At 39.4% G+C, this 25,081-nt stretch overlaps 1 protein-coding gene across 2 annotated transcripts in view; it reads right to left on the bottom strand.

Annotated features, from left to right (window-relative positions):
• WDR35 (WD repeat domain 35) overlaps nucleotides 1-25,081 on the bottom strand; it is a 41,600-nt gene that overhangs the window by 14,263 nt on the left and 2,256 nt on the right. The window contains exons 2-20 of one of the 2 annotated variants that reach the window (XM_060233557.1): nucleotides 23,871-23,988; nucleotides 21,458-21,529; nucleotides 19,613-19,705; nucleotides 18,658-18,786; nucleotides 17,799-17,932; nucleotides 16,583-16,748; nucleotides 16,308-16,453; nucleotides 14,041-14,166; nucleotides 11,483-11,668; nucleotides 9,950-9,982; nucleotides 8,088-8,148; nucleotides 6,959-7,103; nucleotides 6,122-6,191; nucleotides 5,844-5,897; nucleotides 4,973-5,082; nucleotides 3,188-3,398; nucleotides 1,884-1,964; nucleotides 1,628-1,764; nucleotides 152-355 (exon numbers count right to left, since the gene is read on the bottom strand). In XM_060233557.1, coding sequence (XP_060089540.1) covers nucleotides 152-355; nucleotides 1,628-1,764; nucleotides 1,884-1,964; nucleotides 3,188-3,398; nucleotides 4,973-5,082; nucleotides 5,844-5,897; nucleotides 6,122-6,191; nucleotides 6,959-7,103; nucleotides 8,088-8,148; nucleotides 9,950-9,982; nucleotides 11,483-11,668; nucleotides 14,041-14,166; nucleotides 16,308-16,453; nucleotides 16,583-16,748; nucleotides 17,799-17,932; nucleotides 18,658-18,786; nucleotides 19,613-19,705; nucleotides 21,458-21,529; nucleotides 23,871-23,988 — 2,276 coding nt within the window. The remainder of the gene's footprint in view (nucleotides 1-151; nucleotides 356-1,627; nucleotides 1,765-1,883; nucleotides 1,965-3,187; nucleotides 3,399-4,972; nucleotides 5,083-5,843; nucleotides 5,898-6,121; nucleotides 6,192-6,958; nucleotides 7,104-8,087; nucleotides 8,149-9,949; nucleotides 9,983-11,482; nucleotides 11,669-14,040; nucleotides 14,167-16,307; nucleotides 16,454-16,582; nucleotides 16,749-17,798; nucleotides 17,933-18,657; nucleotides 18,787-19,612; nucleotides 19,706-21,457; nucleotides 21,530-23,870; nucleotides 23,989-25,081) is intronic. The other variant, XM_060233565.1, reaches the window with a different exon arrangement.

The following is a 25,081-nucleotide window of genomic DNA, read 5'->3' as shown; positions in this document are numbered from 1 at the left end:
GCCAATCCTCCAAGAGCTTACAGGGCTCTTCTTAACAGGGCCTACTTGGAGGACTGGCTACATCAGGGATGTGTGACCTAATATGCAAAGGAGTTTCTGCTACAGAAAAAGCCCTATTTCCATCCATCCAAGTGTGTCATGTGCCCGTTACCTTCGGTCCATGTCCAAATACATCCTTTCAGCTTCTTCGAATCTGCCAAAATAAGCTGCCACTTCAGCCTGCTTCATGGATTCACTCTTCAGGTTGCCAAGGCGCTTCACAAACTTAATACCTTGGTAATCTTTGTAGCGCACAAATGCTTGCTCTGCAGTCTGGAGATCTAGCTTCTGAAGAGCTGCTTCAGCCAGCAAACGCCTATATCATCATAATACAGATCTTACAAAAGGCAGTTACATTGAGCTCAAACAACCTCAAATACAAAACAGCATGGTTAGTTTAGCCCCATTTTTTAGGGCTTGCAAGCATGTCTTAGTTTTGTTCTCTTAATATGGATGCCATTGGATGTCCTGAAAAAAGCTCAGCTACATCACTGTGACATCAGAACTGAAATATACTGGGCTAAAACTGATAACTATTCAGAGGAAATGTGTCAGTAATAGGAATAATTTAGCTTTTGAAATGAAAAATCTGTTTAGCTGGGAGGAAAATTTCAGACCAGAGACCAGAAGAGTTGTGCAACACTTGTGGGGAGAAGGGGAAGACCCAGGCACTGACATTAAAAAGCCAAGAAACTGAGAGCTGGGGAGTCCAGGAGTGAGTTCTAAGCCAAGGGCTCTAAGGTAACACTGCTAAAAGAGTGCACAGTGGGTGATGAGTTAGGTAGCAACAATTTCAGGGAAGGGTGGCAGAAACTTTGAACACTGAACTGTGTAGAAGGGGCCAGCTATATTCACAGTGGACAAGATACTACTTCCTGTTAGTAAACCACTGAACACAGACCGGTTGAGAATGAAGACTGACATAAACGTTAGTGTTTCTTGGGGGTTGCTGATATACCAGGTTTCTATATGTGCAGAGCTTTTCCTTTGTAGAGTAGTGTTCCATTCAAACAATGACAGATGCATACTAAATGAGAGATGCATACTAGAGCAAAAGACTCATCATTTTTGGTCTGAGACAGAGATGTTTTTGTAGAGTGAAACTGGGGCACTTCCCAATGTCCCTAATCTTAATGGCAGTTTCATAGCTCTGAGCACTTTCAGATTAAATGAAAATGACACACCCGTGTCAAATACATAAGAATGGTGAAGGGGAGAATGCTGTAAGCAACTTGGGGTCCCTGCTGGGGAAAAAAAAGTGGGATATAAACTAAATAAATAGAGTTCTAGAATTATTTCAAAAAAATATTTGAAAATGTATTGGATGTATGGTCCTCTGACTGGTTTTATGAGCACAGATTCTTACACACGTTCTTCCATCAAATATTTAATTAAACTTTCATAAGCAGAGCATTTTGGTGGCAGCGCTTTAAATTACTATTGAATAATGTCACCATTAAGCTGAAACTATTCTTCTATGCAATCTCTATTGATTCAAAGCTAATAGAATTTGTTAATTAACCCAGGAAAACTGTATACAATTGTGATCCATGGAAGTACATGAAGCCAGAAAAGATGGGAATTTTACCATAGCCTTGGATGTGGGTTATCTTCTATGAACTGAGAAGACTCTTCAATCCCTACTTCTTCAATCAACGCTCGACTGTCTCGAAGTGATCGAATCTCAAAATTAATGATGAAGTCCTTATTAGGATGTTCAGGGTTCTATAAAATATGCAAACATCATTCTAGCTACTGTACATTCCTTTTCAGAAGCATATCTGCACTGTGGTGCAAACTACACAGATGGTATATTCTTAGAAGGAGGGTAAAAATCTGTTTACCTTCAATATTTCATCCAATAAAACAGATTTAATTTCCAAATCTTCAAAGTTGCAAATGTATCCAGATGTTTGAATAGGTTCCTTAAAATATATGTCATATATGATTAGTAAAAAAAACCTTATCAATGTGATATTCAAATTTTTTAAAATATCATATGATGGCATCAGGGTTCTTCTATATCTTCCAATGAATGACAGGATCAAAAGAATTCCATGAGAGCAGAAATGTGTGCCCCTGTGCAATATCTGTGCTGACTGGTCCTTCCCCCTGCAGTCCTGTGTGGTGTACAGATTGCCACTCTGGAAAGTCCCTCAGGAACAACTGTTCAGGAGGCATTAGGACCATTAGTGGGAAGAGAAGGCCTAAAAAGCTTATATTAAGGGTATAAAACGAAGAAGATGAAGATATTGGATTTATATCCCACCCTCCACTCTGAAGAATCTCAGAGCGGCTCACAATCTCCTTTACCTTCCTCCCCCACAACAGACACCATGTGAGGTGGGTGGGGCTGAGAGGGCTCTCACAGCAGCTACCCTTTCAAGGACAACCTCTGCCAGAGCTATGGCTGACCCAAGGCCATTCCAGCAGCTGCAAGTGGAGGAGTAGGGAATCAAACCTGGTTCTCCCAGATAAGAGTCCGCACACTTAACCACTACACCAAACTGGCTCCCCTTTGGATCTGATCCTCATGTCTTAGTTGTGTTTTCCAAAAAATACTTCTTGGTAAATATTTTGTGATTACAATGAAATCTATATGCAAAAAAGAGTTTACTTCCTTAATGGCTGTAATGATTTTAGCAGTCATTTATTCACAAATTAGGTATTCTTAAAAGAATCTAATTGGGTTGGATCTCAACTAAAATGTCTGCTAGCAGAACTCACTTCAATTAGCTGAATGTTAACTTTCCTCCCTCCTCTCTCCTGCTGCAGCCCACAATTAACAGTGCATCCCTATGTAGTCTTACATCTTTCTAGAGCTTAGAAAAGTGTAACTCTGCTTATGATTGCACTGTTAAACTCCTTAAAGCTTTAAATTGATGAACTGATCACCCATTTAGGCTGTAAGTCTCTGATAAGCAGGGACTAAATTCTACTTAGTTACTTGTCTGAACAGAGACAGGTAAAGACAAGCAAGGATACACATATGCAAAATTATATACATTCCCAAAATGAAAGCATTTCCCACTACTTTATTTCTTCCCTGTTGTCAGTGATGGAGAGGGGGAAGATGAAATGGAGGGAGGATGGCAACACACTTTCCACCTCTGACTAAAATAATGGCTGTAATTGCTTATTGCTTTACCTCAGGATCCAGGTTTCTGAACACATACATTCTTGTTTTCTCCATCATGGCAAATAAGTCGGGGTTATCTTTTGCCCATTTCATATCCCAAACATCTTTGCGTTCCAGTTTGAGTTGTTCACCTACTACATGCTGTCCTTTACTGTCCGTTACTCGTGTATCCAAGTCAAAAAACATCAGTACGCCTGAGAGGTCTATGATAGCAAGACGACTAAAAACAGAGTTGGGGAAAAGTCAGAGGAAAGAAAAAAGGGAACAGTATTTCTTTAGCCCCCACCCACCAAGCCTTCCTTACAAAGGTCCACTTGCCCCCAACAGCCTTCCAATAAAAGCAAGTTTGGAAAACCACACAATGTTGAGTAATGTGCAGTCTGGGAGATACAGGTTCAGATTCCCAGTCTGCCAGGGAAACTTGTGGAGTGATCTAGGGCCAGTCACATAGGGACAGGCAGGCTGGTCACCCAATGCAGGATCTGTCCCCATGCTGCACCAATGCTCCTGTGGTTGTATTCAATCAAAGCTGTGGCTGAATTTTCCCCAAAACTGATTTGTGTTGTGGCACTTTTCCCTCACCCTTGCTCCCTCCCTTGCCTCTGAGTCCACAAATGTCTTCCACACAGGGCTTCTATGGGGGCTTTAACTCAGCACAAGTAGAGCAATTCTGATGGCTCCTGCTGCTCTGAAGCTAGACTTTCCATGTATACCAGGAATTCAATGTGTGGAAATAAATACAGAAGACTCAGATTAGCTGACCTGGGTCAGAAGTGATGTAATGGACATGTAAGAACTAAATGCAAAAAATGAATCATCCCTGAACCAATGGAAAGAGCCATCATTTTAATTATAAAAACAGGAAGCTAGAGAATCTATTCCATTAACTATGGACTGCAAAAAAATCTTAGTCATTTTACTAAAGTTTGAGTAAACTGTGAAATGCCATATTAAAAGCCTTTTTCTCTCCAATACAGCCTGTAATCTGCAAGCAATGGCTGCCTTTCAGGATATTTTTTTAATGAACTGTAACTGCAATGGGCCTGATATAAATGTGATGCTGGCAAGGCAAAGAGCTTCTGTGTTTGGACTCAGCATCTCATTTAAACCATACCACAACTAGGCATGCTGAGAACTGCACTGTAAACATGCTTGCCAGGAAAACATACTTTTTTTCAACTTCAATTAATTACCTGGTGGTCAGATCACCTAATTGTTCCCTGGCGAAGCTCATCCCAAGCATAGTACCATCCAGAGAAGCTTTGTGCTTGCAGTGCAGCCACTTGGTTGCTGCAGCTGGTGGCTGTTTTCACCTACTCCAAGAACCAAATCATCTCATCTACTGGAGAAAAGGCACTATCCCCCAGAGGCATGGTCATTGGGGGATATTAAATTGACCAATCCATATAAAGTATGGCATTGCCTGAAGTTCAATTCCTGTTTGCACTTGTGTGGTTGGGTGCTTCCTTTAAATGAGTGACATCTGATAGATCTTTGATGTGACAATGTTTGATTCCACAATGATGGCCAGCAAGGAGCACAGGAACTGAAACATAACTGCAATCCATAGAAAATTGCTGTGCATGCTTACTTTGCAAGCCAAAGGTCTGTAGCTCTTGCAGATATTGCACTGCTGCACTGCCGAGGCATGTTCAGCTACTTTGTGCAGGCTGCAGCACAACTTAAACTGAGCCTATAGAAAGTAGCACAGGGAAGCTCTTTGCCTTACCACCTTGAATCTGGCACAGTTTAGCAAAATTGATAAGTTATCTAACAACCAAATTTCTTTCTTACCTGGAGTTGCAATTCAAAGACAACTGATAGGGCCAACAGTTTAGGGCATACGTCTGAATGAAGCCAACATTGGGAAGACTATATCTCTGAATGGTGCCAGATTCCCGTGCCTAGAAAAAATACAGCTTCTGCTCACTGAGGCAGTATCTTCCTAACAGAAATCTCTTATTAATCTTTCTGAATATATTCAATGATGCTAATAATTCCTGGATAGAGGACAACCAGAACACATTTGGGAAGGAAAGAGTATAGCTAATTAAGCAAACATTGGAATTAATATCATTCAGAAAAAAATGTTTAAGATTTACAAATTGATTTTAAAGGAATAAGTGCTTTTCTCTTTCGGTTTCCTCCATCACTTGTGCCTCTGTGCTGATGAATCATAATTTTTATCTTCTTCTAACTGAACTGTCTCTCCTTCAAGCTCCATTGGCGCTGGCAGGATTAAAAGGACCATGAAGGAGCCGTGCTCTGCTACCTCCAGTATCCCTCTCACAGGAAATGGAACGTTGTCCTAGAGACCTCTGCAATGTCAAAGTGAACTCCTTTTAGATCTGCTGCCACTAACTATGCTTGAAGAAGCACAAAGTTGTACTGTAGTGTCATCTCCAGGGCAGTCTTCAACTTCCTGATCAGCCGTGGGGGGGGGGGGCACCTGGAGAGTAAATGGATGGTATCACCAAAGAACTGGATCACCATCCAGAGTAGGGCACTGGCTATTGTTCTGTGCCACTTGCTGCTCACTCAGTTGCTCTCCTTGGTCTTGGGAACAGTGGCAAATGCCTAGAATAGATGCTTATTGACATTAACTCCTCAGCACCAGCCTTCCACCAATCTTAAGCAAGTTACATATTGCCGGCTTGGTACTCACAATAATAAGTGTCTTATCAGAAGCTGTTATTGCGCAAATTGGATCCTTAGTTCCCTGAAACCAGATAATTCACATTAGTTAAATCCCTGAAGTCAGAATTTATTTTCAGAAATAAGAGCAAAACGAGTCAGATTTAGTAAGTTGTTCTTAAGTTATTCAAATGAATAATTTATTTTAAAAATCAACAAATAGGGCCACATGCACTTTTGAACTAGAAACTCTTAAGTTTTTCATCAAAAGACTGGTATAATGTAGTACTTGTTAAAATTGTAGCTTACTTGAAGAGCTTTAGTATAGTCAAGTATTCCATCTGCTGCTCCAGAAGAAGTGTCATCTACATGGCAAATTCTAAAGAAAAGCACATGAATAAAAAAGCAAATTCACACACAAAATTGGGTGGGGGGAGAGGGAATCCAAATATCCACCTCATTGGAAAAGGGACAAGAATTCTGTTGTACAAGAAATTATCAGTGCAAGGCAGTGCTAAACTCCAATTGTTAATCCCAAAACGAATTTGTTCTTTATGTGTTGTAAAAAGAAAAGAGTACTGGAAAAACAGGGAAGAGATGCAGTATGAAAGACCTAGATTTATTAAACAGAGAACAGGCTGCAGTAAGTAGCATGTGAGTGGCAATTTCAGCCAATTTACAAAAGGTAGCAAACAAAGGGTATAGAAATTCAATTAGGAATGCAGCAGCATTTGATATGCTGAATGACAGGTGGACATTCAGTCTGCCCCCCTACAAGGGATGTAAGCAAAGGTAAAAATTTCTGGAGAAAAAAAGTAGTTGGGGGGGGGGTGGAGAAAAAACTACAAAGTGAGCCACAGTCTTGCTACCTGTTTATACAAAACTACAAGTTAACATTTTGAGAATTTTGACTACAAATGACATATTCATCATCACCTGAAAAGGGAAACCAGGAGGAAAAATTAATACTTGTTTCACTGGCTATACGGGACAACATGGAAATGATGTCAGGACAAAAGTTCTGTGACTTTTCCACAAAGTACTATTTCAAATCATTTACTTTAATAACTCTTCTGGCTCATAAATCAAATGTTGGAGAGATAATATTGCGTAGGAAAAGGGATTTCAAAACCAGAAAAAACAAACCTCTCTCTGCCTTCTTTTCTAGTCCGTGCAACTTGGTTAATCTCCATGGCTGTCAGCTTCTTGGCGACTCGATATTGCCAGATATAAAATGCTTCTTTTGAAGCCACTATCACTTGGGTTTTGGTCATAGTAACAAACAATGGTGCTAGTACAAAATCCACATAAGAAACACAATTTGATTAGGCACACTGAATGCAAGGCAGGAAATGAATGGTATGGTGGAGAGACTTGATCTGTGTTTATACTCCTTTGCATGTATAGTGTGACACTCCATTTTGATGGATAGGAAGACTCAGCAAGCAAGAGGACTCAGGCTATCAAGGCTCTCAGATATGTCAACAAGCACTTGAACAGCAGCTTCCCTCACATGCTAAATGATAAACTAGAGAAGGGGGAAATGCAGTAAGCCACTTTCAATCCCCATGGAGGAGAAAAATGGAGTATACACAGGCCTCGGATTCAGCGGGAGCTCACAGGAGCACAGCTCCTCAACCTTTCTGACAGTTCCACCTCCTCCTTCCCACCCTGTCCATTGAATATTAGGTGCAGCTGCATAACAATCCCTGGATGAGCTCCACCACCTATTTTTCTACAAAATGACCTCTGGGTATACATAAAATTGGATGAGCTCCACTGGATCAGCTCCACCACCTATTTTTCTACAAAACGACCCCTGGGTATACGTAAAATTAAACTGTTAAGCAAAAAAATCTATCAGATGAGGAAAGTACTACTGCATCTTTGAAAACCAGACAAAAACCAAGTAACATGAGTATGTGAATTTACATATATATTTGCTCAAATTTCTTTCAAAGATTAGTTTGAAAAACAGGTATTACAACAATTGTTAAATAATCAGTTTAATGATTAGAACATTATTACATTGAGGGCTATGGTAAACTGATGAAAGATGAGAATAGGGAGATCCTCATGAACAGTTTGGAATATGACATGGAGAGCTACATGGGTGCTAATCACCCCCCCTCAATTCTTGAGTAAGCAAAATCACAAGCAGAAGAGCCATCTGATTGACAATTAGAAATCTGTCTATTATGCCATATTACATAGCACTTTGAACAGCCATTATAACTGAAAACAAAAAGCAACAAAATTATGAATATCTGCTTACCAATATCAATGTATTTGGGATCCAACGGAGTACCAATGGAATTGCAGAGAACCAGTACATACTATGGAAAAACAAAAAGAAAACAGCAGTTTCAAATTGAAAATCTAGCATGCTCTGGAACTCAATTCATAAGAAATTCTACTAGAGATTTATTATCAGAACAATATAATATCCTTTCATTTTGTCTAGGAGAAAAAAGAGTAAGGCTCATATATGTTTCATTATAGAAAAAAGCCAATCAACTTCTTTTCCACAAAATTAAATTTTAGGGCTTACATGCAGATAACAGATACACTTTAGTTTATTATCAAGAATAATTCTATAAAGCACTACCAAACAACCTCATTTGTGGTTTACTGAATGATTGGGAAAGGTTTTGGCAGAGACAGAGTGTAGTACTGCTATAAAAATAGCAAAGGAGGAGCCACAGTAGAGTGCCTCTTTTGAATAATGAAAGTTCTAGGTTCATGTCCATCAAAGGGTCAGATACAAGATGGTGTGAAAAACCACCTGCTTGTCGGAGTTGATACTATTGGGCTAAATGGATCAAAAGACAGACCCAGTATATGGCACCAGGATCAGAATTCATATGCTCAAGTCATATCATGTAGGCTTTTAGTAAGTGGTATTTCCATTCAAGTACGTATTTTGTAGTACCTCGTACAAAAAGGTCTTTATGTTACCCCCAACATTCACAGAAATGTAAATAAACTGCTCTATCAAATTTTCATGTACTGCATGAGCAGTCTCCTCTAAACCCTTATGTATAGAAGAAATAGTTCAAATTTGTGTCCCTAATGATGCTAATGAGGCAGCATACCCCACATTACGCTCTCTAATGATTTCCTTTCAGAATGTATACCCCACATCCTATTAAAAAGATATTACTTTTGCTAAACTTGGTTGGAAAACTAGGAGGTACACAATGGGCTTCAGATTAAGATCCCATCCAGCATTACTAGAACACTCTGTCTAAATGCATCTTGTTTTCAGAACAAACAACTGGACAACTTGTACCACTAACAAACTGGCAAAAACCAAGTGCAACACCTGACCACTGTATGTTAACTAAGCATGCATAGCTACTTTGCACATATAGCATCCCAGTTTAAACAAGACACTGGTCCCATACAAAGTCCCATGGGTAAGTTCTTCTGCCTTGCCAGTGTCACATAACTCCTTAGGGAAGAAGTTCCATAGATTAGAGGCAGCAGCCAAAAAACTCGTTACAAAGGTTGTTGCTGAAAGCACTTTTGAAATTGTGGTGCTTTCTTGGGTTGCTGTAGACATTTTTTTAGAGTCCATTTGTTCCTAGCCATCAACTAAGGAAACAGTTTGCCCAGTTCTCAAACCAAAGCAACCAGGTCCTTCAGCTTGAGGCAAAATAAGTGATATAGATAGAAAAACAAAAGGTACACTTGTTACTTTGAAGGACACAGAGGCTTGGATCCAAAAACAGTGTTGTACAACCAAAAACACTGCATGGTTAGTAGTTTCACCTCCCTTTCCAATTTCCCCATTGTCAACCATCCACACATTTCCAAAATCTTTAGAAAAAAATATTCTGAAGGAGGGGGCCCATAGGTAAACCCTCTCATACCCACTCTTCACTCCAGGCCCCAGTGGAAGTGCTTGCAGTTCATACAACAAGATTTTTAGATTGAAGGCAAAAAGTGCATTTATTTATGTGTGTTCAAGAAATCTCACTGTTACCATAATGATTCTATTACAGCTGCCCAAACCTAAAAGGAATATTTCCAAAATTACACTTCCCTGCAATTGGGTATTCATTCTAAATAAATATAAATAACATATATCATATATTAAAAGGACTTCAAGCAAAATTTAAAGCATTGCTTTACCATTGTACCAATAGATTCAGTCTCATGCTCCTCCTTTGCAAGCATTGTACAAAAGATACGGGGAATAACTGAATTAGTTCAGAAAATACTAACTGAATCAATTATAATAGTGAAAAATCATGCATTTATAAGTTAGATATATAGAGGAACTCCATATAAAAAGATAACCAAGATACTAAGTGCATTTACCTATATTTATCTAGAAAATATAATTTCTAGAGACACTGTTCTCAGTTTCATTACATTACTGTAAGAATCCACAAGAAAATACTTTCTAGAAGTATTTACTTTGAAAACACAAAACGTCATTCTCAAAATATTCTTTGGGTCCAGAAATGAATAGAAAGTTGCTTTATAACATCATACAGATAGAGGGGAATAATTAAAAAAAAAGAATGCCCTACAAAACAAATGTATAAAAAGGGCATGATCTGGTCATATCACAATACTTTATAATAATAATACAACAAATCTGGGCAATGTGCCTATTATATCACAATGGTCAAGAAAAAAATTAATACAATGAATAAATTTAAATCCAAGAAAGATTTGAAAAATATATTTCTTTATCTAACATCTGGGTCAGTTTTTAGCGATAGATGTTCTCTGCCAGAAGAATATCTCACACACACAATAGAAAAGAGAAAGATTCCAATAGCACCTTAAAGACTAACAAAATTTTTGGTAGGGTAGGAGGTTTTGTGAGTCACTGCTCATTTCTCAGGGCTGGTGCAAGGTTTTCTGGCACCCTAGGCTGGGAGGGTGGGGGCCACCCCCTCCCTCCTGGGCAATTTGAATTGTGCAGGAGGGCACCCAGCAGCAGCTGCTGCCTTACCCATGCCAGTGAAAGGACCCTCCAATCAGCTGATTGGTGGGGCCTTTAAATTGCCCGGGAGGCCAAAGCCTGCTCCTGGGTGCTCTCCTGATCATGCTGGTCGGTGGGGTCTTTAAATCGTGTGGGGAGGCTGCTTCTATTGCTCTTCCTGTACAATCTGAATCACCGGCAGGGGCAACCTTCAAGCACCTCTAAAGGCTGCCCCCGCCCCCAAATTTGATCACACAGGAAGAGCAACAGGGGCAGCTGCACATGCCTCCCTGTGCGATTTAAAGACCCCACCGACCAACAGGTCGGTGAGCTCTTTAAATGGAGGGGGAGGTCAGCCCAGCTGCTTTTGCCGGTGCTCCCATGTGATTGGGAGAGCGTCCAGGAGCAGGTGCTGGCCTCCCAGGCAATTTAAAGGTCCCGCTGACCAGTGGGACTTTTCACTGGTGTGGGGAGGGCTGTGGCACTCCTGGATGTCCTCCTGTGTGATTTAAATTGCCCAAGAGGGAGGGGGCAGTCCCCACCCTCCCAGGAATGCTGGCCCTGTCATTTCTTCAGAACTTCGCTATGCATCTTGATCTATCACACACAGGGATCTCTGAAGAGAGCAGTTTTCTCAGGGCTATTTGGGTGGCCTAAATTTCAGTATGATAGTGCAATTTTTCTAATTTAAAATGTTTCATGAAAGTCTGAAAGAAAATCAGCTATACCTGTGGTTGACTTTCATCAGCTTTCGTTGCCAAAATGCAGAAGTCCCCACAAGTTGTAATGGAGATCAGACTCTTGACATATTTCAGATACTTTTCATTGTTTTTTGTATCCCAGAAGACCACACAATATTCTGGACGACTGGGTCGAACATATGCGTAAACCACTGTATTAGAGCAATAACCCCACTATCAATAAAGAAAATGTTATTACTTATTATTCAGTAAGTTACAGTAACACGTAGAAAATACAGTATGCAGCTCAGCACTCAAGACATTCTTCCTGTCAAGTGAAATGTTATTGGAAACACATAATTGAGCAAACTGAGAAGCTAAAGGATTCAGATAATTGGTTTAAATTAAAGACCAAGCAACTACCTCATCTTGAATAGCCACCTCACTTCAGAAGCTTCTTATCTCTCCAGAACACCAACAAGATATTGTTTACAAACTGGGATAAGACCATGAAACACAATGGGTACTTTCTGGTACAGAAAATTACAGAAACAAGCCAATGAAAAATTCTTTCAGCATCGGGATCGGCTATGTGATAATTGAAAATACTTATCATTCTGACAAGCTTTGCCAAATTTTACAGAATACCCTCCCCCATATATATTCGTATAGCTTTTCCAATTTCTATAGCTTTTCCATTACTCATTAAGATGGTGCAGGGATCAGCAACACCTTGGTCACTAGCTGAACTCAAGAGGATCATGATATGAGCACTCAAATCTAATTAAGGTTATGTAATTTTGGAGCAGGTACAGTTCATATCATACAAATCTCCCTTCTGTTTACAGGATTCTCATCACTTTTCTAACACAGCACAACATCTTTCCAACACTGAGATAATAAGGGTTTCTTCTTACATGTAGCTTAGATAGATCGGGAATCCATTTCTACCATTATATTCAACATTCAGAAGGGAGCAAACAACTTTTTGCTCCTTTCCTGTTTAGTAAAAATTAAGAAACAATCAAGAAATCCACAGATGACATAAAATGCTTAAAAACCACATGCATTGAGTTACATGGATAAAGAACATATCAAACCTCTTAACTGGGTCCCATCCAACATTCATCATTAAATAAAAATCACTATTTTCTGGGGATGGACTAGGGATTTGCTTGATTAAAGAGAACTTGTCAAAAAGAAAATGTCATTAATGGCAACTAATTAATGAAGCTGTTGTCTCAAATATGGTTGCTATAATTTACTAAAGTTTTTTTCTTTCTAATAGAAGGGAAATTCTACTTAAGTAGTAACTAGAGATGCTAGGAACACTACATTTTGCATAACAGATGGCTAACAGGAAAAAAAACCAGATTTTTTGAAACTTTTGACTTCTCTTTCAGTTATGGTATTAGGGTTGTTATGAATTCTTCATATCCCTAAATACTTTGGCCATATTTTTAGAAACTAATATCAATCAAATAATGTAATTATGCTTAATATTTCTAATTTTTCAATTATTATTAGGGATATGACATACAGTACGGAACACAGAAATTATATGATTTCAGTCCAGAGACGAGCCATGCAATATTAGATTAGGAGTCCATATTTGGATCTGCCTGAGCCAAAAATATAACTGAAAAACACCTTATCAGTATTTTGGGGTATATTTCAGCTTCCCATATGTATCCAGGTTTTCTCATGAAAACCAGGGAAAAAATCCTGACTAAATCCCAATCAGAAATTAAGGTAGATCTGAAAACAGTGGAGAGACAGGAACAGATTGCTCTTACCTCTCAGCTGTTTATGGGGCTTCAACTGCAGGCCCTTTAAAGTTTAAAGGGACTGCAGAAGACAGCCTGAGGATCAGCTGTGCTGGGAGGAGCAGACTGTTTCTGCTGGCTTGGCATGGGGTTGGCTTCTTGTGCAGCCCAGTTTACACTGGGCTGCAGAAGCCAGCCTCAGAAGTTGCTGTGCTGCAGGGAGCAATCTGCTAGCTGTGGCACAGAAGATTCTGGGGCCAGTTTCTCCTGAAGCCCAGTTTAAACTGGGCTGCATGAGAAGCCAGCCCCAAACCAGGATCTGCATGCAGTGGAAAGAGACCTCCCCAAGGCATGCAGCTCCTGAAGCATGGTTTAAACTGCGCTGCAGAAGCCAGCCCAGGCAGGATCTGTGTGCGGTGGGGAGGAACCTCTGCACTGCATGCAGATCTTGGGGCCAGCTTCTCCCTGCAGCACAGTTTAAACAGTTTTCTACCTTTTTAAAAAAAAACATACCAGTATTGGGATTTTTTTGGAAATACCAGTTTTTTTCCAGGTTCAATAGACCCAAACCAAAAAATGCCAATTAAAAGAAAAATCGCACACCTTTACATTAGATACACAAGACAGGGATAGAAAAATAGTTAAGGATTAACAACAAGTAGTGGGAATTTGTACAGGAGAATTGGGCAGTAGTGCAGAAATAGAAGAGCTGAGGTATTAGTAGTTTAAGAAAACTCTGGCAATGAAAAATTTGTGTGGGCTAAATAAAGGTGCAACTTCAAAATGCCAGCAATTACACTTTTAGTTTCCCAAAGAAAGCAGCATTACATGAACACCTACCTTATAGTCTGGCCGAATATTTGCAAAGTAAATTGATGAATCAACCGCTAGAGCAATTTTCAAACCTCCTCCTTCCCAAGACAGAGATGACATCTGTTTGCCAGGAACTCTCAATGTTCGTAAATGCTAAAATCATGCCATCCATTAAATTGATTAGAAGTTCTTCAAAAGCAGAAATAAATTATTGCATACGGTACATTAAATAGCTTTTGGTTGACTGGAATAAGGGAAAGTATAAGTGAGCACAAGAAGGTATATGCCTTTTTGACAGTGAAACAGGCCTTGGGAGGGCTTATTTATTACCCTGTTCTTCATCCTTCTCTATTAACAGAACTTATATCTAATAATTTTCTGCCCAGATACTGGCTGGCTACTATCAAATCTTTTTTACAATAATCTTTCCTGCTTTTGATGAAGATAGGACATACTACAGCAGAGCTTGGGATTGCTAGTTTTTGTTTTTGACACCCATCTCAAGATCTTAGATTTCTGCCACTGGGTTGAACTAATACAAAGCACATTCTATCACATCAGCAAGAAATTACCCAGATGAGAAAGTGATGAAAAGACCCCCTCCTAACATACATAAATAAAAAGTATAGTTGCTGTTAGGCTAATATACTGGAATGAAAAAGCTCTTCACTTCTTATTTAAAAGCACTTTAAACAAAAAAAATCACAAATGGAGTACTAGATTTAAGAGAAAATTATCTGTCTCAGAAATTTCAATGTGTCCAGTATGTCTTATTTGAAATGTACTTGATACAGCTCATAAAACCTCACAGAATAAAAACATCCATTATAAAGCCAAACTATACTTTTAAAAAACCATGATAGCTAGTTTTACCAATAAAATGAACAGGGTGCTGCAAGTATATGGATTGCCACGCCATAATAATAAGCACAATGATTCAGAATGGCCGGTGGCCATCATATAACTCTGCTACAACAAGCATAATTTACACCGGTGGTTTTCAAAGTTCATACTTTCAGGGTACTCTTTTCTTACTGAATTGTCTATCAAGAACTCTGTGCATACAGCTGCAGATCAGGCCTGTAGTTATGGGAGGGCCCAAGGGGGGCAAGGCAGCTCTATTAAAAACCCCTCTTCCATATGTAGGGCCCCTCTGTTGGAGGGCCTCAAGGACCCATGGAAAAGGGAGGGAGAGCGAGAGAGTGCAAGACATGAGAGCGACAGCACAAGAACAAGAGAGTGGCAGTGAGAGAGAGAGAGCAGCAGCGAGAGAGAGAGTGGGAGAGCAGCAGCGAGAGAGAATGGGAGAATGGCAACAAGAAAGAGAGGGGGCAGTGAGGAGGAGAGAGAGTGTGCAACAGTGAAAGTGAGAGAGAGCACAAAATGAGAGAGCGACAGCAGGGGGAGAGTGGCAGTGAAAGAGAAAGCAGGAGAGCAACAGTGACAGGGGAGAGCAAGAGAGCAACAGCCAGTGAGAGTGCGAGAGAGTGCTGGGGCCGGGCAGGCTGGCTGGCCACTGGATGGAAGAAGCCCCATAGCACCTCCCCCCATTATTTTTAGGTCGTGGGCCCCTCCACCCAAAATTTTCTGGCTATGGGGCTGCTACAGATTCTGAGGCATGCTGTAGTAAGAACTTCATTTACATGGGGCACTGACCAAGCTTGCTGGGCTTCACTGCCCACCCCCACATAACATGGGAATGGGACTAAGAACAACATCCAACACTATCCTGGGTCTGATTGTTATGGGAGAAGGCTGGAAGGAGTGGGCTTTCAGAGAAGCCCATCTGTGATTAATGACACCATAAAAACTTCTGCTGAACCCAGATTTCCCAAGATGCAGCATGAAATTGTCTGGCTTTATTCAACCATTCAGCAATGGCACTTGAACGATGGCTTCCCCCAGAGGAACTTGTGAGTGAGGGATCTCAGGTTCTCTCACTTTCTCCTAATATTGGAGCCCTCTTCAAAAATGATCAGTCTGGACATAACCTGTGTTCATTCCTTTACAGCAGTGGTTCTCTGGAACAATTTGGCAGAGGCAGTAAAGAAGACCTCTACCTTGACCAAATTTTGCAGGATGAGTATTGGAATTTATCTGCATGGGAGTGGGCAGTTGCTGACATTCTAAAGTTGGTGTAACTTTTTATTTTAAATGTCTGGTTGCTGGTTTGGCTGGGTATGTAAGCCTTTTTGGTTTGCTATCTAACGCAACAAAGACAGAATAAAAACATTTTTAAAAAACAAATGAATGCAGCGTGAACCAGAATGGGAAAATAAAAGATTTTTTTTTACCTCACCAAATGGAGTATAGAACTGCACAAGGTTTATGTCTTTATCTTGAGCAGCTACCTTCTGGAAGCCGGCAATAGCCAGCACATTCCCACAGTGGTTCCACTGGATACTCACAATGTTCATGGCAGTGTCAATTAAGACAGGATCTGTTTGTTGTGAAATTTAAAAGAAAAAGTGATACAAGGAGCATTTGAAGAAAACAAGAGTGAGTGAAGAATGACTCCCACTGATCTCCAAGCAATTGAATTCATAGCATATAAACAAGTTCAACTTACTCTGATCATTCTCATGTCTCATTATTTGGCACCTTCCATTATCAAAGCAAATAGCAAGGCAAGGGCAATCTGACTCAACATAGCCTTCTGTGCCAGGATACCAATGTATTCCAGCAATGCTGAATGCTCCCGTTACATTTACCAAACAGTTCATTTTCATTTTCATCTAAAATAATGACATAATATATAGATATAAACAATGAACCGAATACATTTAACAATCTTAAATCTAAATAAATGGCACAAATTTAACAAAAGGCTCAGAAACCGAGCCCAGCCCTAATACACATTTACTCAAAAACACACTGTATGAAACTGGAAACCAAAACTAGAATAAGATTTTCGGTGTTTTTTTTAAAAAAATGTGCCATTGAATGACAACCAACTCACATTAATCCCAAACGTGGGGTTTTCAAGGCAAGAGATAAGGTGAAGTGGCCTTCCTCCATGTGACAGTCCATTGGAATATGGCCTGTGGTTGACCCTCCTTATCTCCCAAGCCCTGATAAGGTCAGTGTCAGCTGGGCTAAGTGCCCACAAAACCACCCTGACAACTGCCCTGCAGAAGAGGCAATGTCATCTTAAATGCTTCTATTTACACCAAGCTACTACTTGAAAAGCAAAGGAAATGGGAGTTTTCTAGTTATATGTCTCTAAAAAAATAATAATAATAAATATGATTCTATACAATGAAAACAGTTACCTAGAGAGCTGGTGAGCTCCCCCTCACTGGCAGTTTTTAAGCAGTGTCTGGACGAACATTTGTCAGGGATGCTTTCTAGGCTGATCCTGTACTGAGCAGGGGGGTTGGACTAGATGGCCTGTATGGCCCCTTCCAACTCTGAGATTCTATAATTCTACAAAATAGACTCTAGGTGCAATCCGCAAATCGATTAAATCATGGTACCTGCATTTAATCCAATTTAATGCTCTGATTTCAGTTAAATCAGCTTCCCTGATGCTATCATTTGAGCCTCTATAGTTATGCTTCATTACACAGTGTAACATGGAAATGTTTACAATCTCTTTGGTAGTTGCAGAATAAGTTTTAAGCACTGTTATCACAGAGAAACAAAGCAGCAATGCATTTAATGTTGCAGGAGTGCTGGTTACACAGAAGTGTTTAAGAAAATATTCCTAACAATGAGAACAACTGAAAAGAGAATATACCCAATAATACCTTAAAGGGAATACATTATCCAACCCTTAAGCTTACCATAAAATTCCCTTGATTATCATATATGTGTATTTCTCCATTTGCCATTCCAAACAGTAGAGTTTTGCTATCTGGAGACCATGCAACATGGCTCAGTTGCATACCTTTTAAATCCTTCCCCCAAATACGATTCCCTGTCAAAAGAAAATACATTCAGAGCTCAGCCTGCAAGGGCTACTGTAAAACTGAGAAGCTTCAAGGTGATGATTTCTAGAGCCATTTTAACCTGTTCACTTTAGCGATGGATGCTCATCCCCATTCAAATCTCAAATTATAATTTAGTTGCCAGTTATGGGTACCACTGCTGAATGCTTGAAAAAAGTGTACTTTTGGAGGGACCTCTAATTGGCTCACAATGTAAAACAGATTTTACATATGCATAGAAAGTGGTGTTTGTTTAAATACATTTCCGTTCTAATCACAAAGAGCTCACCAAAGCCTAAGTAAACCCCCAAAGCCAAGTACCCTAATTTAAAATGCTGTGCATTTTGCATTCCTTCATCAGTTCATTCTCAGAAAAGCAACGGATTCATTTTTCTCAAGTGAATTTAAGATCATGTTATTAACGTTCATCTGAATGTATAAAATATAAATGTTTTAAAATACAGTGCAAAAAATACATTCCATTTCTCTGTGGTAAACTTTGGCCAAGGGATGTAGGATTTGCAAACTGTAATAGAATTTCATCAACTCTGGTCTAAGGAAAATATTCTTTCTAGGGAGCCTCAATTCTACCACAGATTAACATAGCTTGCCATTAGGTGCTGCTGGAATGTCTGGGAATCATCGCTCAATGTAAAGGCACCAACTTACTAAAACTTCCAAGATACTGCAGGTGTTAATACAACTGATAGCTTACCATCCACAGAACCAACAATCACAGCACCATCTTCATATACAATGCAAATTTTCTGTCCATCAGCATTCCAGCTCATGCTTCGGACAACAGATTTATTTCTATTGTTAATCATCTCCTCATACCAAGCACCTGAAGCCAAAGAACAAACATTTAGCCATTATTTTCATATACTTATGCTTCATCTGAACTATCTTTAGGTGACAGAAAAGTAAACTGGAATTTATATAAATCCCCCCTTTGTGGGACCAACCCATTAAGCACTCTTGACAACCTATGCATCCTCCTTTGTGATCATCATTTTCTCAGATGATTCTGGTAACAAACATTTAAGAACAAGCAATCTTGTCAGCCTGGCTCACATAGCACTGGCCTGGAATAAACTGAAATAAGAAGACAGTCCACAAGCCTACATTTCCAAGGGAGCTAATACTGCAGGGGTATTGTTTTCCTGTTGTTCCTGTTTTCAAAAACTTTCCCTGAAATAGTTTTTGAAAAAGGCTCCCACTATGTATGAACTGTAATAGTTATATAACGGTTGTTAAAATTTATTAAACGTATCTATAACTATGGCAAACTCAGAGCTTCTGTGTAGACTTCATTCTTAGCCACTTGCTGTGGGGAGAAATATGAAATGAGTGTGTCTCCCCTTCCAGCCACCCTGGTTCAACCGTTTCTAATCAGTGCAATGAAACAGAATGTTCATGAACATTACAAATGCTTGCGGTAAAACTGTCAGCACAAGTGCCTAGAGACAAAAGAGGACATAAGCTGTTAGTGGGAAAAAGTGGCAAAATTTGAAGATACTGTAGGAAATTTCTACAATGCATATTTTAAAAGTAATATTTGGATTGTTGTAATCTGAAAATAAAACAGGAAGAAACATTTTATAGTTCTCAAAGCCATTAAAATGTGAGACGCCAGTGATAAGACAACCAATCGTGGGGAAATTGCCTACCTTTATATAGCATCCACACAATGATGAGCCCATTTTGATCACTAGTAGTTAATTTCTGAAATTGTTCATTCCAAGTTACTACCTGCACAGAACCTAAATGTTACAGAATATTATATTATTGGATCACAGCAATAAAAACAATTATAACTTCATGTGGGTAACTGTTTGTCTGAAGCAGCAGAACAAAGTTTGACCAACAAAGTTTTACTCAAGGTATAAGCTTATGTGTGCCTGCACACTTCTTCATATATGAAGAAGTATGCATACACACGAAAGCTTATACCTTGAATAAAACTTTGTTGTCCTTAAAAACAATTATGTTATGCTTTCTACATTTGATGGGGTTCAGTTGACTCTCGTGTATGCAGCATCTCAGCCACAATGAGGAATAGGTGAGGGGGGAGGAAGATGAGCTATCAGTGGAAAGGGGGAAGCCAGACCCAAGCTGGTGGAATGCAGTAGGGCAAGAACCCATGTGGGAAAACTTGAGTTGGCAGCGGGGGGAGGGGGAGGAGGAGCCAAAGACAGCAGTGTATAGTGGAAGGGAAAAAAATGGGATGTTCTCATTCTTTGAGTCCTTGCCACTCCATCTCTTGTACTTTAACACATACACATTCATACATTCTATACACAATAGCTTTTACAACTGAAAAATTTTCACAGAAAGTATATTTCAGTTCATTTATTGTTTATGTTTTCAAGCATTTTCTTTCAAAAGTATCTCAGTCATCATACAAACAATATGTAATGGGTTTTATCTAGTTCAAAGATTTGTTTTTAATTTCATTAGTATGTAAGTATACACCATTGTTTAGCAGCTTTAATCTGAGTATTTTTTCTTTTAAATTATTGAATTTTTATTTGAAACATAGTCAAAATGACCAATAACAATAATTTGACAATATTCTTCATCACACCTAAATTTAAAAATAAGCATTCAATTTCCAGTAACAATAGTCATTTATAGTGAATAAGCGTCCAAGTCATTCATCCTTTATGCATCGTGTATCAATTAAAAAAGAGCAATATACCCATGGAAAAAGGAAAAGACAGAAAAGACGGAATAAATTTCAATGCCTGAAAAGTGTATCATTAATAAATTTTAAAGCTTTAGAAAAAATGATTCCAGATCTTTCAAATGTTTGCAAATCTTTTCATTTATACACAATCAGAAGCCAAATTTACAATTTCCACCATTCAGGCCAGGATTTTCAGGTGGGATTGGCTTTCTAAGCCTATGTTACTAGACATCTGACAACTGGTGTATATACTACTTCACCAAATTTCAATATTCATGTCTTCAAAATTCATGCTTTCAGATGCCTGCTAAGTTTCAGCTGAACTTATTACTTCTGGGAGATGCATATGTCCTTACCTAAGATTGTAATTTCTCTATATCGCTATTTAATGGAAAAAGAAGCACCAAATTTAGTTTAAGGCATAATCTGAGCTCAAAATCTTGCTCTGTAAATTGAAATACCACACCCAAACTAGGCTGTCAGATATCATCCACAGAATTTGTGCCTAATATGATAAAACAAAACATTCCCTTACATGTTTCATTGGTTGCCCTGGGCTCTTGTTAAACTGGTATGGTTTTGGAAATTCAAATTGTGCAAAATATGATAAAACTGAGGCTCATTTCATGCAAATTTTATGGTTCTGTAAGATCCTGGGAAATTTTGATCCAAGATAGGTAAGCAAATCAATTTTACAATGAATCCTTCTACTACTTTTACTTCACAAATTTAATAGTAATAATCTATAATCGATATGTTAGGCAACAGATTGCTTCTCAGCAAGTTTGCTTCCACCAAATAATAATAGATTGAGAGTGACTCTTACCACTGTGACCTTCAAGCGTTTGATTCATTGAGAGATTGCTTGGTGTTGCAAGTCCCTTTGATTTGCTATCATCTAAAATTTAAACAAAAATTTTATTAAATACAGTAGACTGTTGCCATTCACAAGGGATATAGAATAATTCCTTGGGATCACCATAAATGGCAAAATCCATGAATATTGGTGTGGGCAGCAGGAGGGGTGGGTGGAAGCCAAAAACCGCCTAGGAAAGACCTTGGCCAACTCCTCTGCTACAGCTCTTCCCCATCATACTAGTCACAGCAAAGTTCTCTGTGGTGCCTCATGCATTGCTGCTGGGCTGGCTGGCTGGCTGGCTGGATAGAGGAGGTGGCTACTGGCACTCAGGCAATTTGTTTTAGTGGGTGGAAGCAGACTGCAGCTGCAAGAGTTGTCTGATGGTGGTGGCTGCCAATGCCTATACTGCTTGTGCAGCAGCCACTGACACTTAGCTCAGAAAACCTGTACTGCCTTGCCTACTGCCCTAGTTATTTGGGCCCTGCATTCTTGCAAGTTCTCCAGGCCAGGCCCAGTGGTGGGATTCAGACATATAAACCATCCAACAGTGGATGCTTCAGTAGAGACGGTCATGTGAAGGCAAGGGGCAGAGCCAGCATGTTCCCTCTTTCTTGCATTGACTAAATGGAGGGAGGGGAAGGGGTCATGTGTTCAGTGCTAGTTGCATCACATACATGGGTCACAGACTGCAAATAAGTGAAACCACAAGTCATAAATCTACAAACAGTAAGGTTCTACTGTAGTGCAACATTTTCAGAAGGAAAATAAAAGTAAATAAAATTCTTAATATTATTATTATTATTTGTTTATATTCCGCCCATTCCCCCGTAGGGGCTCAATAATATCATATCCGACAGCACTGAATAAAATGCTACAATTTAATTAAAAGCTTGAACTTGTCCACATCAACTCAGAAATAAGTCTGTGTTCAGTGGGACTTCTTTACCAGTCAAGGTACACAGGATCAGCATGCGTTTGAAACCTAACCCTTCCCCTCCATGAAAAATGGATCCTACAAATGAAACAAATCACATTGCTAATACACTAATGACAACAGTTGGACTGCAGTCACATAAGCAGTTCACACATATATTGTCATGGTACCCTTGCAGATTTTAAGAGCACGGTCAGACAACAACAGCTGCCTTCTGTGCCCCAGTCATTGGCATCTGGGTTCAGCTCATCCTGGAAGTAGAGTTTGCTGACACTGGGGAAAGTTTGGTATTAATGTACGCCAGCACCTCCATGCCACTTTTCCCAATGTCTAAATTCCCGTTGCAAATGGATGCTGGATGGGAAGTGTGAACGGTCACTTCCATCTCCGTTGTGAATTTTTTTGCCCAGTAGGGACATGCAAATATATGCATCCATTCTCCACCCCCCCACACACACACACCCAAACCAAACACCACATTCTGTGGTTGAGGTGTCAGTAATGTGGATGCCTCAGTGTGGGACCAGTGTGCAGAGGAGCCACTTCAGGGTGTGCTGTTTGGTCACCCCTTTCCGCGACTATTCAAACCACCACAAATACGGCACAGTCAGGTCACGCCAAGCCTCCAGTGTGACCACACCCTTGGTCTCTGAACTAGGACAGAATTACATCTAAAGTTCTGTGACAGTTTAAAACATTAAGTCAAGGGCACATTTGATATAGGAATCATACAGTAAATGATAGAAATGCTATACCACAGGATTTGAATTGACCATTTGATTGGCAAAAATTTTTTTGTTAACTGACCTATCATATTTTTCAAACCATGATCTCATTGGAAAAACAAAAAAGACACTTTCCGGTTAAACAGATCAGGTAGGAGATGATGTGAAAGACCTCCACCTGAGACTCTGATGAGTCGTTGCCAGTCTAAGAAGACAGTACTGACCTTGATGGACTGAGCACCTGATTAAGTATAAGGCAACTTCATGTGATCATGTGAACGAAAACAAGTTAATGAATTATTGTAACTTTTATCAATCACACTGTTTCAATTTTTCAAATAATGACAATAATACAAATATAAAAATATTAACTAGTTAAAAATCAGTTCTTAAAAAGCAATTGTTATAGCTGGCCAATTCTTCCAGTTTACTGATGCCCCATTTATAGAAGATGTCCAGAAGAAGAGTATTTGCTTTGCTTCGTCTGTCTCCAGAGTTAAGATGTAAAGGACACTATGAAAAAAACACACATGAAAGCTGACACAAAAACAAGGATGTTCCTGGCTTCATGGGATGGTTGACCAGTCAGGTAAAGGGTTCTTAACTGAATGGCCAACTGGCAGCTTTCGACTGTAGATAAGCCAATTTTACTCAAGATAACAATTAGTCTTCCCTGACACATGTGTTCCAAGACCTACTATTAGGAGTAGATATAAGTTACCTGTTTTTGTCTCTAACTGTAAAACTTTGAGTAAACCATCTTCGCCACCACAAGCTATAAAGCCCTGGTCTTTGCTCCAAGAAATGCATCTTAGTCTAACGTTACCAGGAATTGCAATCTGAAAGAAACACATTTTGCAAGTAAACAAAAACTGTTAAAACTAGAACTTTTCTGTAGAAAAAGCCCAGCAGGAACTAATTTGCATATTAGGCCACACACCCTGACACCAAGCCAGCTGGAATTGCGTTCCTGCTCATAAAATGTCCTGGTTAAAACTAAGTTGCTGAATATGGATGCAATTTTAAAGCTCAGGAACACCTATCATGTAGCACTATTGCTTCCATGAATTAACGTGGTGCTTTACGGACTAATTTAACAAATGAGTTCACAAAATACTCTGCAGACTGTCTGCTTTCAAATTTTACCACTAAAATAAAAGATTCCATGGAAATACACAGGTTAAAAAAGGGGAGAATAAAAACTAATACAATAAATATATAACTACAACAAACTGAAAACAAGCATCTTGTGTGTCGCATTACATCTAAAAATTCTGTTGTAAAGCAAAGTCAAAAGCTAGCTGCCAATCTTTTTCCAGAGGCTGACTGATTACTGAATATCTGACATAACTAAAATGTTTTAATTGTACATGCATCATAAAAATCTAAAACTATGGTAATGAAACAATAACTGTATTTTTTTCTGAATTTATTTGGAAGCTTGGGAATCTGAAATTTAGGTTTGATATTTTCATCATTCATGTTAGTTCATCTTCTTTTTGTATTACTATGGCTGCAATGTGTAAGACACATTCCTGGGAGTAACCGCCATTGAATAATGGGACTAACTTCTGAGTAGACCTGTTTAGGATTGTTCCCTTTATCTCTGAATGGGGATGGTCAAATGGCAATCCATCAAGCAATTTTATCTGTCCTGTCTGCCACAGCCTGTGGTCCTCCTAAATCTTAATCATGGTGTGATTTCATTTTTCAGTTTCATTGAAGAAGAAGAAGAAGAAGAAGAAGAAGAAGAAGAAGAAGAAGAAGAAGAAGAAGAAGAAGAAGAAGAAGAAGAACTGCAGATTTATACCCCGCCCTTCTCTCTGAATCAGAGAGGCTTACAATCTCCCATATCTTCTCCCCCCACAACAGACACCCTGTGAGGTGGGTGGGGCTGAGAGGGCTCTCACAGCAGCTGCCCTTTCAAGGACA

The sequence above is a fragment of the Heteronotia binoei genome, chromosome 1, assembly GCF_032191835.1.
Source record: "Heteronotia binoei isolate CCM8104 ecotype False Entrance Well chromosome 1, APGP_CSIRO_Hbin_v1, whole genome shotgun sequence".
NCBI classification, from domain to species: domain Eukaryota; kingdom Metazoa; phylum Chordata; class Lepidosauria; order Squamata; family Gekkonidae; genus Heteronotia; species Heteronotia binoei.
This window is presented reverse-complemented; position numbering and strand designations above follow the sequence as displayed.